The sequence below is a fragment of the Manis pentadactyla genome, chromosome 2, assembly GCF_030020395.1.
Source record: "Manis pentadactyla isolate mManPen7 chromosome 2, mManPen7.hap1, whole genome shotgun sequence".
NCBI classification, from domain to species: domain Eukaryota; kingdom Metazoa; phylum Chordata; class Mammalia; order Pholidota; family Manidae; genus Manis; species Manis pentadactyla.
The window spans coordinates 113,429,235-113,446,243 of record NC_080020.1 but is presented as its reverse complement, the minus strand read 5'-3'; the positions used below and the strand labels follow the sequence as shown (position 1 = coordinate 113,446,243).

The following is a 17,009-nucleotide window of genomic DNA, read 5'->3' as shown; positions in this document are numbered from 1 at the left end:
AAGGTAGAAAAGACACTATTGATAATAGGTTTTGTGGATTATGTTAACTTCCATTAACAGTGTTAATTTTAGCTCTGTATATCAGTTAAATGGGCTGGGTTAATCTTCAAATTCTCTCTTCTTTGGAGGCAGCACCTAAAATCTCTGCCTAGTTCTTTCTAGAGCCTTCTAGCTATTGCCATCCAATGGTTTCCTTGGTGTCTCTTCCAAAACTGCACAATTAAGGGGACAAATAATGATATGAGAAGACTTTATGTAGGATTTGGGTCTTCCATCTCTAGCTTCCTTATTTTTAGGTTTTCCCCCCTTAAAATACTCAGCCACTCAGGCAGTCCAAAATTCTGTCTCTAACTTCTCAAGAAAATAAAATGGGATTTCTGTTAGATTCTAGATGCCTACCCATGATGTGATCTGAGGCATGCCATCAGACAAAACAGTAACAATGAGACAAGGATCTCATTCATTCTTTTTTAAAGAATGAAGTTCCCCTTACCTTCTGCCTGCTTTTGGTTCCTTTCCAATGCTTTTAAATAGGATTTTCAACAATATCTTGTCTGAAGTATTTAATAATTGAATATTGAAAACTTAATGTGATATAAGTTATTCTGCCATTACTGGAATAAAACTTGTATTTTTTATAAAAAAGAGTATAACTTGGAGATTTTTATGTTAGTTACCCAGTAAGTAGGCAACATTCTCTCTTACTCAATTTCCTGAAAGCCTAATCTTAGTTGGGAAGAAAAAGTTACAGAACTGACAAAATTCAATTCCTAGAACATTGTTACTGCATGTTTGGCTATTGCATGGCGAGAAGGGGTGATTTTAAAGTCTGTTGATGAGGTAAAAGTAAAGCAAAGTCAAAATTACCTATGAAATCCCTAAAGTAGCCATCAACTATATATGACTTTATATATATAATCTTTTAGATTATTTTATTATTTCCCTTAACCTTTTTGATCAGTGTCTCTTTACAGGCTTTATTTATTCAATTTGTACCTGCTAGACGTTAAAAAAGCAATTACTTTCTCACCTAAGCAATGTATTTGTTTTTCAATGATTAATTATTTAAAAACAGGAATTTTCCACTTTTTCATGAATGTGTTTTGACAATTTCAGGTTTGATTGCATCTAATGCCCAAGCAAATCATCGCTGAACTGAATGTAATAGCAGCAAGGAGCCCCATTATTTTAATGGTTTCTCTCTTTCTCTCTCTTGAACATGTACCTACTCACTCCCATATTTATGGACAGAGTTGAAGTCACAAAACCAAAACGTATATGCACTATTCCATTGTATATTCCATTGTATCCAGAAACTCCTGCTTGAATTAAGACAGATTCCCTTTTTGTTTCATAGTGATTCCCTTTTGGACATAGACTGCCTGAATTTTAGTAAACTGCAAGAGGTATACTTCATCAAGACAAAGATATTTGAACTGATTGGAGACAGCAATATATGTGTGAAGTTTAAAGGAAAGAACATAAATTGCAGAAAAGTTAACATAGTCAAGATAGGTAAGAAATTGTATATGGGGATATAGTTGCCATTGGGGATATCTGAAGACATTGAGTGTGTCTGTACTCTTTGTATGTTCAAAGTAAATAAACATGAAAACTCTTTGTAATATAGAATAGCAAATTCTTTAATGAAAGGAATTTTTTAAAGAAATTAAAGTTTTGAAGCTCATGCTGCTAATTCTTATTGTGAAAGTCTTCAAACTCAACTGTGAAAGGTGGTGATTAGTACCTACAGACTACAAGAAGAGTCAGTCCGTATGAAATATCTAACTGGAGCTAGGCCTCTGTCATCGAACTATATATGTCCTGTCCTTTCTCACCTTACCTTCTCCTGAATTCCTTGTAGTCTTCTCCCCATATATCTACAATATTCTGAGGGTGCTTAGCTAGCTTACCAAGTTATTTTAAAAAGTAAATATGCCTTCTATAGTAGTCAGAGTTCTCCAGAGGAAACAGAAACAGTGGGAGATGATACAGATATAGGAAATAGGTATAGGTATCTATTTCTATATCTGTATAGTTATATCTAGATAATAGATATACCTATTTCTATATCTACATCCTATATCTATATCTATCTAGCTATCATCTATCTGTATGAAAGAGATTTATTTTAAGGAATTGGTTCACATGATTGTGAAGGCTGGAAAGTCTGAAACCTGTAGGGTAGAAACCAGAAGGTTAGGAATTCAAGTAAGAGAAGATGTTGCAGTCTTGAGTACCAATTTCACAGGGTAGGCCAGGAGGTCTGGAAACTCAAGCAAGGTTTCTGTTGTAACCTTGAGACAGAACTGCTTCTTCAAGGAATCTCAGTCTTTACTTTTAAGGCCTAAATGTGGTTGGATGAGGTCTACCATATTACAGAGAATAATCTGTTTCACTCAGTCTACTCATTTGAATGTTAGTCTAGTCATATCTTAAAATAAATACCTTTAGACTAGTGTTTGACCAAACAACTAGATACCATAGCCTAGCCAAGTTGACACATGGAATTACCATTGCACCTTCCTAAGGGACATATTATTGAGGAATGATGCATAACTGAATCTGATCTGGCCTAGAATATATATATTATACTTTGTCAAGAAAATTATAATAATTAGACTTCAAACAAAATTATAATTTGAATTGTTAAACTCATCTGCATATTTCCTTTGGTTCTATGTAATATCCATGTGCATTATAATATCAGTCAGTAAATCCACTCAATTATCTGATTATAGGTCAATGTTAATTACCAATTCACCATTTGGTTAAGTCAAGTAAATCAAAATAATCAGAAAGATTGAGAAAATAGACACAAAATATTTTCTTTTCCATTAGTTACAGATTTATGACCCTGAGGGGAATTATGTTCTTTCAAAACCTCAGGGAAACCCTGTTATAGGAGAATGTCTAAACTGATTATGGTATATCAGTACAATAAAATACTATCTACTTGTATTTATTCTACCTGTGGAGATATACAAGTAGTACTATATATATGAAAAATTGTTCAAAGTGATTGAAGACATACATTCTTTTGGTGGTTTTAAAATATATGGTTCTTTCTCTCTCCTTATTCTCATCACCCTCTTCACCCCCAAAAATAAAATTCAAGGTAAGAGATCAATACTCATTAGAGACAAGGAGGTGAGAAACTCAGTCTAGTCTCAGTTTTGTTTCACTAAGGATGCTAAAGCAAAGAGTAAAAGCAGAAACTCCATGTGTAAACAACTATCTAGTAAAAACACAGAAATAGTGGAAAAGAGACACTAAGTGAATGGTGGCTCATGTTGACCATAGAGCCACAAAGGCCATGACCAGTGTGTGTGTGCTGAGGCAGGAATTACAGCAGCAGGGTATCTCTGGTTATGGAACACAGACAAGCTGGGTTTTTTTCATTTGGAGAGTAGACTCTTATAGCTGGATGCACTATAAGTACATACAGTTTGTACACCATTTGTATATACGTATATATAGTTTGTACACTGTACAAGAACATCCTATCTAAATGTTCACCATATACATTGCAAATATATATTCACTTCTCTGTGAACAGGCGGAGAGGGAAGAGATTTGACAATGTACTGGATCTGACAAGGTAGTGGAATGTCAGGGAAGAGCTCCTTCTTACAGAAACCCATGTCAGTACACAGGGCTTTCATGCTTTCATGCTCATTTACACACCCATAGGTTCCAGGTGGCACCCTGCCCATCTGCCTTCCCAGATCTCACGGGCCCTTGGAGGTATTCTTGAGGTCCACTTTCTGTACCCCCAACAGACTGCAAACCTAACATGCCTCATCTAAAGGGCAAGGGGTAAAAGACAGGGTGTTTTCACAGTTGATAGTACGGGCCCCTGTGAAAGGGGTAGTATGAGTCCCTTAGAAAGCACTTCTGGGCAAGCAGAATGAGAGGTGGTGGAGGCATGTCTCATAGGAGCATCTTCTGATTCCTAATGGACATTTCATTAATAGAACTGTCATTTATTTCAATTTAAACTAGATGTTCAGGCTGAACCCCAGAGTTAGAGGTCCTCTGCAACTACCTGACCCCTCACTCACTCACTTCCCCTTCTTTAAGTGTCACCTCCCACTCAGGCTGGAGGGGCAGCTTCCTGACTTCCCACTTTTCTTGGCAGGTTTAATCTATATAATTGTTCATATCATGTAAGAATACATTCACTTTTAAAAATGTTGCTTGTGAAATGAGCACTTTTTCCTAATCTTCTCAAAGATGCCACTTGGGCAAGCAGCAGACTTATCTGGAGGGCACCTGTGAGGTACCAGAGTACAGGAGCAAAAGCTAAATAGAGCACCTCAGAAGCCGACAGAATTCGATTTAAGTCCTATTAAACCTGTTTACAGAGGACTGAACTTAAATTTAACTAACCTCTGAGACTCAGTTTCCTCATCAGTGTAGTTGTGCTAAGTGATTGTTGATAGAAATTGGTGTAAGTAAACACTTGGCACAAGTAAACACTCGAAGCTTAACAGGTATACAGTGAATATTACTCTATTCTTCCCATAAGTCCTCCATGATTGAGTCCTTGGGAGATGGTTATGGGGCAAGAAATTCAGTGTGAGAGGTTTTGTTGAGAATGTGAATCCTAATTATCCCCCTGAATGAAGGGTAGGAGCTGCCTAGCAAATCTGAAAGGGCTGACAGTATTCCCTTTTGGTCTGTTTTTCCACACCCACCTGCTTTCCTCCTGCTACCCTCTAGGGCGTCTGCCCTCTTTAGAATGCCATTTAAGGGTAAAAGAGAATAAGCTTCCTGTTTTACAAGACATCCAAGGCTAAAGAAGAAGCCACTTCCTCTTTTTCAGTCCCTCTGGGCAATGCAGAAGAAGCTTAGACAGTCACCACTGTGAGCACTTGACTACACTAAACTAAATAGGCCAAATTCCACCACAGGAGTTTACTTCACTGGGTTGGTAAGTTGATTTTAGCAGCCAGTTCAGATGGTCTAGAATCCAGCTCACTCTACTGAATCAAAGTTTGATGAGCACATGCTTTCTCAATAACAATAGATTTAGGTTAGACTTTAACTATGCGTTCCCCTATCTTTGAGATCAGCTTATGCAAAAAATGGCTGTCCCATCCTTAGATAACTAACTTCCCAGGCTTTGGTGAAAGAGCAGCTAAGAAGCCAAGACAGAGAAGCAGGTGAACAGTTGGCAGATTGGCCTAACATATACGCTATTCTAGGAATTCAGTACCTCTCTCAGGGTTTTTTCTTGCTTGGAATATACTTATTTCCCTCCAACAGCATTTCATATATGGTGCATGCGATGCTAACAGCAACTTTGTGAGGCAGGTAGGCAGAAGGAAAAATATGGAGAGTTTACAGTTAATGCAAAAGAAACTGGGGGTGCTTCTGGAAGCTGTAAGCTAGGACCAGGAAGTAGACCTTCAACTGTTATGTAGCTGAGAGGAGTGGCAAGGCTCCCAGTTTATAACCTGATTTTGTTGGAATAATGTAGACTCAAAGTTTAAATATTCCTATTTTGGTACTAGTAGGTAACAAGCTCTCTAGCATTCCAGAAGTGAAGAGAAATGTGATGTGTTTTACTGTAAAAGTAGCACTAGCTGCTGCAAAAAATAAACCCTAAGATAAATGATACCTCAAACACCGTAAGTTTATTTCTTGCTCACATAAGAGCCAAAATAGGTGTTTCTAACCTATGGATGGTGCTCCTCCAAGCAATATTCTGGGGTCCTCCATTCCATGGATCCACTGTTTTTAGCATCTGACAGCAAGTGGTGGAAGGGGAACACACAGGGAATTACAAGTGTGGGGTTTCTGGGACAGGACGGGAGGTGGTGCACATCACTTCCACCCACATCGCTCACAAAGCCACACCCAACTGCAAGGGAGGCTGGGAAATGAAGGCAGGCTTTGAACCAGGGAGACAAATGGTTTGTTGAGAGCTCTTAGTCAGTTACTGACCCAGAAAAGAAATGTGATTGTCAGAGTAGATGAACTTTAAAAACATAATTATGTCTTTGACTGCTCTACAGTCTGACCTCATTTCTTCTTCCTTTCCAGTTAAACCTGAGGCTCCTTTTGACATAAGAGTCGTCTACCGCGAAGGAGCAAATGACTTTGTAGTGACATTTAATACATCACACTTGAAAAAGAAGTATGTGAAAGAATTGATGCACGAGGTAGCCTACCGCCAGGAAAAAAATGAAAGTGACTGGATGGTATGTAGATCAACTACATTTATACATTATGAAATTTATAAAGGTGTACATGCAACTATAGTTAAATAAAATATACATATTTAAATATATAAGTATATAAAATTACAAAGTAGAAATTTCTTAATGTTACATATTTTATTGTCTCAGAGGTACATTTACCTGGAGAGGGCACTTAGAAATTTTGACTTCAAAATGTACCTTTTACTGAAAGAAGCTCCCCCAAAATATAAAAGCTCTGGGCTTCACAAAACCTGGATCCTCTCTGGCCCATTCGTATTCTAGCTTTGATTTGTTTTTTCTTTCTCTATGTATTGTCTTTATAATGTTTCTAAATTAGGTTGCTGGACTAACCATATAGATTGAGCTCCTCTTTATTTGGGATCCTGTATTTGAGAGCACCACAACTCCCCCAGGCAGATTAGGCAAAGAACATGGCCAGGTTACAGCCACAGGTTAGTTTGGGGGAGTTGTGGGAGAAGCTTGATGTGAAGAGAGCAGGCAGATTATTCTTTTTCTTTTTTTTTAAGCCTGAGTTCCTAATCACTGAAGTAAGCATTTAATTTTCACCCTTCATAATCTGAGGGGTTACTTAGACCCCATGAGACACTGAAGTTGGAATGGTCTGGCCGACCCTGTCATCTGTTTTGGGGAGGAGTTAGGGGAAAATTAGAGAGTCCCAGGTTTTCAGGTTCTTCTAACCCACTGGCTTAACTTCTGTCCTTTTTGTATCCCACAAACAAAAACAGACAATGGTTTCTCTTTCTCAAGGAGAAAAAAAATGCCCAGTTATCCAAACTGCGTTCTTTTCTCAGGCCAGGACCAGCCTTTTTTGTGTCCATTGCTCTGCCATATACTACTTACGTAGGTGTGATGCCTGCCCCAAGCCACCTTCTTTCTCCTTCTGTCCCCCCACCACACACACACACACACACACACACACAAACACACACACACAATACATGGCTACTTTGATCTTGTGCTTTTCTAGTCTTCATCTTAAAATTACACCCATGGAAAAGCAACTATAGTGGAGAAAGAAAGGATTTTGAATGAATGGTACCAGATAACCAGTTAACTGCTTGGGAAAAAATTAAGTTAAATGCCTAACTTGCTCCATATAATAAAAATATAAAATAATAAAGATGACTTAGGGAAATTATGTAAAAGTGAAACTCTAAAACAAGTGAAAAAGGCAAATGTTTATATAATCTTGAGGGGAAGAAGAACATTTTAAGCATCAAGCAGTATAAGAAATCAAAAGATTGATACATAAAAATAAAGATTTATAAATGTCAGCACACATAATGAAAATTGAAAGAAATTAGAAATAAAATGGATTAAATTATCACACATACAACTGATTGATGGTTAATATCCTTAATAGATAAAGAAGACTCATAAATCATTTTAAAAAGGACAAATATAACACTAGAAAAATGAGCAAGAAACTTGGAAAAGTTTCACAAAATAAATAACATATAAATTCAATAATTATATGAAAACTAATAATCAAATAACTGTAAGTGGAAATAACTATTGTTACTTTTTACCCATCGAATTCATAGAGTGCTTGTTTTTTTCTTAAGGGTAATGCACATTGTTGGAGAGACTATTGTCTCTATATTGCTATTCACAATGTAGAATGATATCTTTCTCCAGGGAAATTATTCTTGCTCATTAACTTTACCATTTCCTTTCACCTGAGGGGTCAAAGTAAAAGAAGAGATTGAAATGTGGAAAGGAAGGGAGAACCTGGGTGGGATTTATATCCTGTCAAGTGGGAGAGCCCAACTCACCTGAATTCAGACCCATTGTACCTCTGCCGTCCTTGACCACTTGCGGCATCGTTTATGAGCTCACACGCTCTGTCCCAATTCTGCTACTGACCCCTCTATATGTCAGAGCTCCTTTTTCTAACAAAATGTGAGAGAACCTCAAGAGAGGGTCCTGACCCAGTAGTACAGCACAGAGAATACAGTTAATGATTCTGGAACATCTTACTACGCAGATAGGTAGTGACCGCACAGAGAGGGTAAGGATTCAATAATATGGGTAACTATTGAACTGCTGTGTTGTATACTTGAAACAACATAAGACTGTGTATCAATGGTATTTTAATTAAAAAAAAGAGAGAAAGAGGGTCTTGACTAAAGGCACTCAACTTAAAACAATTTGGGGGATCTGGGCAACACCTGTTTTTCCATCCTAAAATGTAATGGCACTCTTTACCCTTCAGCATGTGAATTTGTCCAGTACAAAGCTGACACTCCTACAGAGGAAGCTACAACCTGATGCCATGTATGAGATTAAAGTACGCTCCATTCCTAACCCCATCTATTTTGAAGGCTTCTGGAGCGAATGGAGTCCGAGTTTCCACTTCAGAACTCCGCTTCAGGCCCGAGGCCCCGCTGGTAAGAAGCGACTGTAGAGCCTGGTGCCCACAGCCCCCACCACCATGGTGTCTGCATGGCAGAGTGTGAGTGAGAGCAGAAGCTGGAGCAATGACATGAACCCACAAGTCAGTACTCCCCTGAGGGCATTCTTACACTAGATGACCTCCCACCTCTGCCCCTGCTATGAGGAAGAAGGAAGAAGTGGGAGTAGGGCCTTAGTCATTCACTCATCAGCTGACGTAGGCTGTCTGGATTCTACTGTCCTGGGTGCTTCTGGGAGCTGCTCATAATTCTGGACGAAATCCCCACCCACTGCCTCTAGTTTACCAATTTAGACTGGGATTCCCCCTGGCTGGTCTCTCTGAGACCCCCCTAAGGGAAGACCTTTGGTAACGGCAGATGGGCAGGCTGGTAGGCTTGCCCATACTTCCTCTTCCAGAATAATGAAGATATAGTGGGTTTCTAGGAAGTGGGACTTCCCTGAATAGTCAAAGAACATGGCTCCGGCAGGTCCCTGTGGCACTAACGTGCCCCACATACACTTTCTCTCTGGGTAATGAGGAGGAATGTTCTGCCACACCAGCTTCCCATCCTCATGCTGGAAATGTCAGAGACTACAAGTAGAGAGCATCTACCTCATCATCCCCATGCTCGGCCTCTTTCTCCTGGTGGGAGCTGGCAGGTTAGTGCTGCTATCTTTAGAGCTAGGTCACTTTTACATGTCAAGTGGCAGATATTCTGGAGCTGGCCACCCAAATCAGTGCCACTTAATGAAGCCAAAATTCCCTATAAAGCTAGTGTACCATCCTATGCACTGAGGAGCAACTTCAAAGAAATAATAAACGAACCCAAGTTACTGAATAAATTCCAAGCATCCTAAAATCCTCCCTGAATGCATGATAATGATTGCTAACCAAGATCTGTCTTTGCATTTCAGGGGTGATGGATCCTGTTTTACTAATTATCAGCATTATGAGTTTCTTCTCTGTGGTTCTGATGGTCACCTTGGCCTTCGTGTTATGGGAAAAAAGGTGAATTTCTTTAACTGATCAATAACCCAATTTTATAACTGGGTTATATGGGATCCCAGACAGTTGGAGGTCTAATTCCATCTATCGATGAAGAAATCACAAAGGGAAATAAGGCATTTCAGGGATCACAGCACACAACATCCCTCCCTCCCCTCAGGTACTGGGGAATTTCCACAGATAATTTCATAAGAGGTGAAAATATATAAACTGGACATAGGACAAACCCAACCCACAAGCTTATTCTCCTAAAGGAGTAAGAATGCCTGGGCAGCTGAAGGAACCCATGGAAAATGTAGAATGTATATGAAATCTGGATTCTCAGCACATAGATTCGTGGAACTTTTTCATTCTAGCCCATGATGGAGCCATGTTTATTTAATCACAAAAATGATGTCTTAGACATCTACCAGTCAAGTTATTAATGTTCTAGGATGATGCCCTCAGCCCAGGGCCACATAATTCAATGGTACTCCAGTTTGAAAAGCACCACCTTGAAGAAATTTCCCTGGGCAACTTAGAAAATATTATTCATTTCCACTAAAATCAGAGCAGAGGAGTTACTGCCAGTAAAGAGAAGGAGTAAGATGACTAACACCTCACTTGGGAGTAGATGAGTGATCAGATTTTAGTTTCACAGCTACATCATTGCCAAGCCTCATTGTTGCATTCCTCCAGGGCTCTTTCCCAGAGCTGTATCATTGTTATGTCTTGCTCACAGAGTAGATCACTGACAACAGTCTCTGGTCCAACCCCTCTGTGGGTCAATATGACACTGAGGCTCAGAGAAAGCAAGTCATTTGTCTAAGGTCACCCACCTAGTTGTGGAAGACGCGACTAAAAATTTGCTTTTTTGATTCCTGGCTCAGAATAGATGGAAAGACCTATTGTGCTTGCTCCCCCTACCATTCATTTAATCTATCAATATCCTCTCCCTTTAGAATTAAACCTATTGTGTGGCCCAGTCTCCCTGATCATAAGAAGACTCTGGAACAACTGTGCAAGAAACCACAAAAGGTGAGTGCTTGTGGTGCATCTATTATATGTTGGAAGATTCCTAGTAGCCAAGAATGATATTGCAAGATAAGGGACAGATGAACCTCAAACTTTGGCCTTTTGTGAAATTCTGTAACTAAAGTCCCTCATAAGATCCTAGCTGCAGCTCCCCAGTGGCAGGAAACCAAGATGAGATATGTGCTTCCTCAGGGCTGGAGGACATGGCCCATGGTCACTGACCCTGACATGTCACAGTACCTCCAAAGCCAGAGTCAACTGGAACATGTGGGTAATTGTCTGACATTCCCTGGTGAAGCCCCATCAGAAATTTCTTTAGATCTTTTCCTGAACTGAACATTTGGTGGTGCATCTCTTTGATGTACTCTTAATGCCTTCTCTCTTTTTTGGTGCAGAATTTGAATGTAAGTTTTAATCCTGAAAGTTTCTTGGACTGCCAGATTCATAAGGTAGATGGCATTCAAGCTAAAGATGAAGCAGAAGGCTTTCTTCATGTCACTTTTCCACCACAACTAGAGGAGTCTGAAAAGCAGAGGCTTGGAAGAAGTGTGCAGGACCCTAGCTGGCCATCTGAACATGCAGTCATCACCCCAAAAACTTTTAGACAAGATCCAATCCCCCAGTGCCGGGCTGGGGATGTCAGTGTGTGTGATGGCCCTGTGCTCCCCTCCTCCAAGTCCCCAGGCTTCAGGGAAGGTGGCAAAAATGAGCCTCATGTGTACCAGGGGCTGCTGCTTAGCCCTGGAACTACAAATAGCACCCTGCCCCCTCCATTTCCTTTCCGATCAGGAGTCCTGACATGGACTCCAGCTGCCCAGGGACAGCCCATCCTCGCTCCCTCAGGATCAAGTCAGGAAGAAGCATACGTCACCATGTCCAGCTTCTACCAAAACCAGTGAATTGTGTTAAACCCAGGACTGGAACCATTGTAACCACCAAAGATGCCTGAGCTTCTCTTCCAGCACAAAGAAAACAAAATTGATGTAACTCCTCTATATAATCTACAGGATTCCAAAACATGGCTTTGACCACTGTGCCCTCTCCTACCTGCTTCAGGGCATCTGGCATGAGGCAGCAGCCCTCTGCTTCAGGCAGCCCAAGTGATTCAATGATTTCAGAAAGAAAAAAAACAGAAGAGAATGAAAGAAAGGGTGGAGAAAAGGATGGAGGGCCGAAAGAAGGTGGGGAGCAGGAAGGACAGCCCCACTGTCAGGATCACCGCGTCTCGGTGCCGCGCTGCTGCTCTACGGCTCTGGCCTCCCCGCCTCCTTGCAGCAATCCGGGGAGGGGTTCACTTATCATCATGATCCCTTCATGGGATGATGCTGAGGCTAAACGGGGTTGAATACCATGTCCGCGTTTCCCAGTCAGCTAGGGGTGGAACCAAGACCTGACGGCCGGGAGTGTCTGCCAGGCCCTTGCCTTCCTCCTGACTAGGGACTGTCCCATTCTCGAGTGCCAACCTCGCTAATACCAGGGTGACTATATAATGTATTGTCCAAGCTGGGTCACTTTTGAAAGTGAAAGGGGAAGTTATAAATACTCACTCCGGGACAACCAGCAAATGGGCACATGTGGTCAGCCAAACCAAACGCTGTGTGAAAGAATGTGGGAGAGAATGGTCTCACAATGTGGGAAGCACCATGGCCAGCCATGTCTACTAAGGGTTAAGAAGGCAAGAAAAAGCCAAACAGCCCATTCCATTTTGTTTTTCTAAAAAAGTGTTCAAGGGGGAATAAACTAGAAGCCCAGAATTTCTATTGTTAGTTGTCAACAGGATGATCCTCTTGCTGCCGCCACCCAGCTGCATCCATCAGTGAACTGTTGCCCACTCTGGACACAGTGCATTTGAGCAATAAGCCAGAGAAAAACCTTCCTATGTGGGTAAACATTGCCAGCTCAGATTCATTTTCATCTGTCTGGAGTTCTACAGCCATGAATGTTCCCAGGAATTCAGGGAGGAGCTACTCTGCCTGGGCCTGCAGTGAGCCAGCCGTCTGCATGTCCTTGGAGATACAGAGGAGACATGGTGTTAACATTTGAAATGGGTCCTCTTGCATCTCCTGGTCTGATGAATTCCCAGTAACTATCTCAGTGACTGAGCAGTCTCAGCTCTGGGGGATGCAGCTGTCCCCCAGCCCTGGGTGTCTGCAGAACCACACAGGCAGCTGGAGTGGTACAGGAGGTAAGGAAGGACACAGGTTTAAGGTTTTATCTGGGGTCTGTCATTGTTGCATTTATTTCTTTGTGCCATCTTTTGTTTAGGGCCAGGAGCTAAGTGTTTTTAATTTTTTAATTTTTTCATCGGTTTTGTTTTGTGATGTCTGTGAAGGGAGTTTTAAATTTTGGACTAACAGCCAGCCTTTTCTGTTAGCTGAGAGGCCTAATGATAATCAGACCATCTTATTTTTCAAGTGAGTGTTGTACATTCCAAGTCCTTTTCTCTGAATCAGCAGTAATGAATATAATCCCATAATCTCTTAGATTTTCTTAGGGCCTTGGTGGTTTTCAAAGGACTCCCATAAGCATTATGCCTTTCATATCTTTGACAAGTATTTATGGGAAGTCTGCTATGTGTCAAATAGCAGGGGTTCAAATAACTAAAGACAAATAAATTTGGGACTCTGCCTTCACAAAGTGAAAAATCTAACGCTAAGTGTCAGCTTTGTAAACAAATGATTGTAACACCACCAAACGCTATATGGGGAACATGTTCAAAGTGCCCTGTTGCAGACAGTCAGGGACAATGCCACAAAAGTGATAATTCATCTGCATGGAGGGAAAGCGGAATCTTCCTGAGGTGTAACAGAAGACATTTTGTCCAGGTGGGCATGTGTTCTTCACCCTTAGAAGAAATAGGAGCCGAGTCGCAAAGAGGAGGTGACCCCAGGAAACCTTAAATCCCCTCCGACCTGCCTTGTGCCTGATTCACAGGTGTCCAGTGGGGTATGCATTGTTATTATCTTTAACTTAAGGGCAAATGGGGACACAGAGAAGACACATTAAGTTACTCATTCTTACATGTTAAGTCAGGACTAGAGGCTGTAAATTTGTATCCCTGAAATAAGTAGACAATCTCTCCAAGAAAGGAGTAGATAAATCTAGAGGAAGATCAAGGTCCCTCAAGCTCTAAAATTGTTCATTTCAGGGTTGTTTAGCTTAGCTTATCATTTGAATTTAGTGTATGACTATCTGTTTGTTACTAGGAGCATTTAAAATCCATGTAACATACTCTTATAATCATAACTGCTGCTAGTGCTTGATTATATATTCAGGGAGAATGTATCAAGTAAGATTACAAATTTGTTCTGATCAACTCCCTTTTGGATTTCATTAAGAAAAAAAAAACTGGTCAAAGACAGTGTACAAGTCAGAGATATAAACTGCTAGCTCTGGAGAGCACGAAATGAAAAGAAGACTGATAAACAGGTAGCTGATTTGGCCAATTAAACAACCATCTGTAGGTCTAGGGAACCCTGGCTTATTTGATTGATTTTCTCCCAGACTTCGCCTCTCTCATTCTGGTATTCCATGGAAATTCACTTCAGAAAAGCTGAGTACATACTTGTGTTTTCAGGACGTGTCTGGAGGGGCTGTAAGACTTAAAATGGTGAGAATGTGGTAGATGTAGATCAGATGGCATTTCTGCCAGCACAGTGGTTTTTCTCTGGGGTTATTCTGAAAAATATCCAATGTTCACTACAGTGAAGGTCTCTGACCTGACAGCGTACTTTCCATGTGCATTACAAACTTTTTGCAGAGCTGCTAAGTATGTATGTATCTGATGTGTGTTACCATCTCATATTTAATTAACTGCTATGGAACTCTGTGCCTGTGGCTTGTCTTCCCCGAGAGATATGGATAGAGGGATATGTAGAATGGGCCACACAGTTCTCCACAGCCACTGGAAAAATTCTGGTGTCAATTGTCATTTTATGGGTTTGCATTTTAAGAGGAAGCTTTTTCATCAGTTTAGGAATTACTTTGCAAATTCATGAATTAACAATGATTTGGAAAGAATCTGCTTGGGATTACCTTGCACAGAGCTGGGCACTGGGGTTGCAGAAATGAGATGGGATGTTCCCAGCTCACAATTACATGGGGACAAAGTCTCATAGAAAGAGTTACAATGTTACATCATTGCTTTAAGGTGAAGTAATCATTAGGATTCTTAACTTCATTCAATAGAGACTAATTTTGGCTCATTTGAGCACAAAAGGGACTTATTAAAGGCCATTAGAGGTCTCACAGAAAATCTGGGACAGCAAAAGAACCAAACATGGAGGCCACCCATATGACTACAATTGACACCTCCAGAAACTGCATCTGGCCTCCCACTTCCACCACCAGCCCCAGAGCAGACTCAGCAGCAGAGCAGACATGGGGGCTTCACAAAACTGGCTAGTAGTTTAAAGGCAGAGCCTGAGCCTGTGGTGGATTGCAACTATGCCTAGCTCCTGTTCCTGGGCCCTAGCAATGGGAAGAAGAGAAGAGAAGAGTTGGCCTTTCATCTACAGTAAGAGACAGACTCTGATTCACAGTGTGGGCGTTCCCCAAATGTAAGAAACAGGTTCTGCTGCTGGGTGAGAAAAAAGCAAAAACAAAAACACAAGGATGCATCACGGAAGATGCACCTAGAAGGGGTAACATGAAGGCAGTCACATTTGCTACAGGAGCACAGAGTAAGCAGAATATGTCAGACAAAGGAGCCTGGAGTCTAAGGGCATTTCCTGGCAGAGGGAGCAGCATGTCCACAGTCAGGGACCTGAGGCAGGGTATGAGACACTGGAGGAGTTACAAATACATTAGGTGATGTCTCCTTACCTGTCTCAGTCGGGAACAGTAGGGTGTTGGTAGTTAGTCCCACAAGTCAGACACAGAGTGCTTCGTAAAGAATAACGTGTATATGTCTGGAGCATTTTATTGTAATTAAAAGCATAGGACTGTATGTCCACTCACCACCCTTTTGTTACAAGGCTAAGGCTGTTTCGGGGTGTGGGGTCATCGATTGCAAGTCCATGTTGTCTTTCTTCAGGAACACACACCGATTAACACATCATCTACTCTTTCTAGTTTTGATTTCTTTGTTTTTTTTTTTAAATGCATTTGACATACCACATTATATCGGTTTTATGTGGATAACATAGTGATTTGACAATTATATACATTACTAAATGCTCACCACAGTAAGTGTGGTTCCCAGTCATCACCACATAAAGATAATACAATATTATTGGCTATATTCCTTATGCTATATTTTCATCCCTGTGACTAATTTATTTTATAATTTGAAGTTTATATCTCTTTATCTCCACCTTAATCCCATGCCCCCTTCTTCTATGGCAACCACCAGTCCATTCTCTGTGTTTATGAGTCTATTTCTATTTTGTTTGTTCATTTGTTTTGTTTTTTAGATTTCACATATAAGTGAACTTGTATGGTATTTGTCTTTCTCTGTCTGACTTATTTCACTTAGTTTAATACCCTATAGGTCCATGCATGTTGTCACAAATGGCAAAATTTTATTCTTTTTTATGGCCAAATAATATTCCATTGAATATATACCATATCTTCGTTATCCATTCATTGGCCAATGGACCCTTCAGTGCTTCCATATCTTGGCTCTTATAAATAATGATTAGTTTTGTTTTCTTTAAAGTGAAAAAGGACTTTCAAACACCTTCAAAGAATCAAAACATAGATGCCTAGATGGCTAACATTTTGAAGCTATCTCCCCACACCAATCTTTCATCAGCACTTTTCCAACCGTATGCTAGCAGTTAGACATCTCAAAATGTCTTTTATAAAGTCTTTTCAAACTACTCAATGTGTCCTCATAAATTAACATCAGTCTTTCTTTGCACATTCATGTTTCATCAGCTTTCATACGATAACAAATCCAACTGATCTAAAAAAGTTTGATGTGGATAGTTTATGTCTCACTTCTTGGTTGGGTACAAGGTGCACTAGAGGACAGCCTATGAGCAGCTAAATCCAATGTAGGTGTCAACATATCTGACAGAGAGAATGGAGAGTGTTGGTTCATCCGGCAGCTGGTCCAGTAGAAGCTAGCTGCTGGCATCTTCTCAGCTTGGCCTTACTAATTCAGAGTTAGCCAAGCAGTAGCTGAAATGACACTTGGCAGAACTGGTCTGGGCCAATGGTTTAGCATCTGGCATGCCAGTCTAAGAAGTTTTGATTTAGTCTTCAGGGGGTGGGAACATGTGGGAGGATTTTAATCAGGGTGTGGTAATAATAAATATCATGTGTTTATGGAAGAAAGCTATATTCTATTGTCACCACACTGATTTGTAATTGCCTAATTTGTCTGGTGCCCCTATGGTTTTTTAAGCACTCTGGCAGGA

At 40.6% G+C, this 17,009-nt stretch overlaps 1 protein-coding gene across 4 annotated transcripts in view; it reads left to right on the top strand.

The window, feature by feature from the left end:
* Window positions 1-14,420, top strand: part of IL7R (interleukin 7 receptor) — a 32,064-nt gene extending 17,644 nt beyond the window's left edge. For all 4 annotated transcript variants that reach the window (XM_036892696.2, XM_036892683.2, XM_036892673.2 and 1 more), the window contains exons 3-8: window positions 1,358-1,515; window positions 6,052-6,209; window positions 8,446-8,620; window positions 9,540-9,633; window positions 10,572-10,647; window positions 11,040-14,420. In XM_036892696.2, coding sequence (XP_036748591.2) covers window positions 1,358-1,515; window positions 6,052-6,209; window positions 8,446-8,620; window positions 9,540-9,633; window positions 10,572-10,647; window positions 11,040-11,543 — 1,165 coding nt within the window. In that variant the 3' untranslated portion in view covers window positions 11,544-14,420. The remainder of the gene's footprint in view (window positions 1-1,357; window positions 1,516-6,051; window positions 6,210-8,445; window positions 8,621-9,539; window positions 9,634-10,571; window positions 10,648-11,039) is intronic.
* The last annotated feature ends 2,589 nt before the right edge of the window (window positions 14,421-17,009 follow it).